Consider the following 2,658-nt stretch of genomic DNA (forward strand, 5'->3'; position numbering starts at 1 on the left):
ATATAATTTAATTTTTACAATAAAACTTGAATATTTTAAGCGATTTGTTTTCTTCTCTTCTTTTTCTTGGGTTTGCTCTCAGCATTTAAGATGACGACATCTTCTTCTTCACTTTCAGCATTTGCCAAATCGATAGTTTCCACTAAAATTTGTTTAATTTGAGGCAAAATAGTAGATTTTATTGTTAGTTTATTAAATAGATTTTTATTTAGATTAGATCTGGAAAATAATTACCATTTGGAGTTCCAATACAGACAATATCTTCTTCCGACCCATCATCGCTCTCTATGACCTCCCAAGATGAATTTGGCTTGTCCTTAAACACAAGTTCAGCTGTACTTGCACCCAACTGTGTTATTTGTTCCTTTGCACTTTGATTATCTTTGGCTTCTATTTGCAAATTTTCTTTTTTAGATTTTTTACCTTTCTTTTGTTTTTTGGGGCTGCTCCACTGATCTAAGCAAACACTTAGATCTGCTAAACTAATATCTGCTTGTTTCACCTCGATGGTGTGGAAACCAACAGATTGCATTGCTTGTCTGTAAGCCAATATAATTAGGTGATTAATGTTTATTGAACAATTTTCTTTCTGATTGAACTGTTACTAAAGAAATGCAGTACCTTTTTTCAATGTCTTTTTCTACGGCTTCTTTTATTAATTCTACCAAGTGACTTGCTCTCTTGGCAGCTTTGTGTGTTGTCTCTAATATTACTTCAGGTGCCAACTGAGTCTTGCCACCCAAATGTAAACCACATAGTTCCTTGTAGGAATTTAAAGCAACACTTAAAAATGCATCAGCAACACCTTCCTCTAAAAGGTTGGGATCTGCCAGTATAAATTCCCTAAAATTAATCTATCAATTTTTAAAATAAAAAATATTTTTACTCACCCTTCTTTATATATTCCAAATGAAACACATACTGGATAATGATGTAAGACTGTGGGTATTGGATCTCTTTGTTTATGGCTATAAATTTTAAATTCTTCTCCATCCCATGATATGTCTGGCCTTCGAAAATGGGCCAATGCCGCAAGTGCTGCTATTGAAGCACAATCTAAAATGTTTCCTTCATGATTTAAAACATTTATATCAACTCTAAATGCCCACACCTAAAATTTGCCACTTGAAATATGCAAAAAACATATATCACATATAAATACCCTTTCATTCAATTTCACGCATAATGATTCTAAATCAACAGCTTTGGAATCTTTAATACATTTTTCCAATAGTCTATTTAATTGAGCTGAGAGATCAGATTGTCGACCAACCTCATAATTGGGATCAGCCATTGGATTTAATTCCAAATTAATATATAAAATCCCCTCGTTTGGTCGAGAAGCGTTCGGGTACTGCAATTCGCAAGACACTTGAGCAAGAGTTCTAAAAATATCACCTTCAGATTTTGCGGGACTAAGCAATAACAGCCATACTTCGTTTTACCCAAGGACACATGACAACATCCCCAATCGCTTCCAAACTCAATTTTTATGTCCCGGAATTCCTCAAAGGCACGACCGTCTAACCTCTAAAATAAAACTGTATATACATTGCAGAACAACAGAAACAATGACTCTACCGTCCATTTTGTTAAGTTTTTTAATAAGAACTCCTTTTCGCAATTTGAAATTACTGTTTTTCTAAAATTCGACATATTAAATTTTAAAAAAACATAAAATCCGCTTTTTTTGCGCAAAATATTAAACGAAAACCGCAGGATACTTCTTAATAACCTCGATTGGCCGAACTTGTAAGGATCATTCGGCAAATTTGTTAACAGTTCACCTTTGGCCAAAGTTAGAAAAACAATTTCGTCACAGATCGACACATTTATTCAGATTTTAACCATAATTGGTACCGATACACAAATTTGGAACTTGCGTATGCAATGATCACGACAGAATTCACCACCGAATACGTAATGAAGGTAAATGCTTCTTGTAGGTATTTTTTTTTATTGTGCTAAGCTACTCATGGGATACACATTAACCCATAACGATTTTCACAATATTCGAAGCGGAGGAGAAAACTCACAACCTCCGACCTTCATAGTTACATAGTATACAGGGTGTTCGGAAACTTGGAAGAAAGATTCAACCTGGTAAAATAATGGTAGTAAGTCATGAACAAAAATTCGAAATCGTAATATTTTCCGAATTATAGCTTGTCAAAATTCTTTTTTTTTTTAATTTTATTTTTAACATTTTCTGTAAATGTATGGCCAGGGATTATAAGAGATAATCTTATAGGATCTCATTTTAATGGATCGCTTAATGTATTTGCAATTTCTTCAAGAGGAACTACCAGCTTTGCTCGAAGAGGTACTCTTGCAGTGGAGACAAGGCGCTCCGCCCCATTTTACATTGGTTCTACTAAGGTATTTGAATCAGGCATTTGAACATGGATGACTAGGTTGGGACGGACCTCTTGCTCCCTAGACCTTAATTCGATGTGCTTCTTTTTTTGGGGGCATTTAAAGTCTTTAGTATATGAAACACCTATAATAAAACTATAAATTTTAATTAGCGTTGTATACTGTTTAATTCCTGTTTATTATTAATAATTATTTTTGAAAAAGTTAAATGTATTTATGTTACTTAAACATATTATTGCATTGACTTATGCCATTTTTTTCACTTTTTTAATTTGTAGCATA

The 2,658-nt window shown here is 33.3% G+C and overlaps 1 protein-coding gene across 1 annotated transcript; it reads right to left on the minus strand.

The window, feature by feature from the left end:
- Position 1: 1 nt before the first annotated feature.
- On the minus strand, positions 2-1,780 carry LOC132705639 (exosome complex component RRP45). The gene is made up of 7 exons (XM_060676373.1): positions 1,582-1,780; positions 1,436-1,530; positions 1,163-1,385; positions 891-1,111; positions 622-843; positions 235-539; positions 2-142 (listed from the first exon to the last, which is right to left on the minus strand). The coding sequence occupies exons 1-7, from the start codon at positions 1,654-1,656 to the stop codon at positions 36-38; spliced, it is 1,248 nt and encodes a 415-aa protein (XP_060532356.1). The 5' UTR covers positions 1,657-1,780; the 3' UTR covers positions 2-35.
- Between the last annotated feature and the right edge of the window lie 878 nt (positions 1,781-2,658).

This window comes from Cylas formicarius, unplaced genomic scaffold, assembly GCF_029955315.1.
Source record: "Cylas formicarius isolate icCylForm1 unplaced genomic scaffold, icCylForm1.1 PGA_scaffold_7__23_contigs__length_41026272, whole genome shotgun sequence".
NCBI classification, from domain to species: domain Eukaryota; kingdom Metazoa; phylum Arthropoda; class Insecta; order Coleoptera; family Brentidae; genus Cylas; species Cylas formicarius.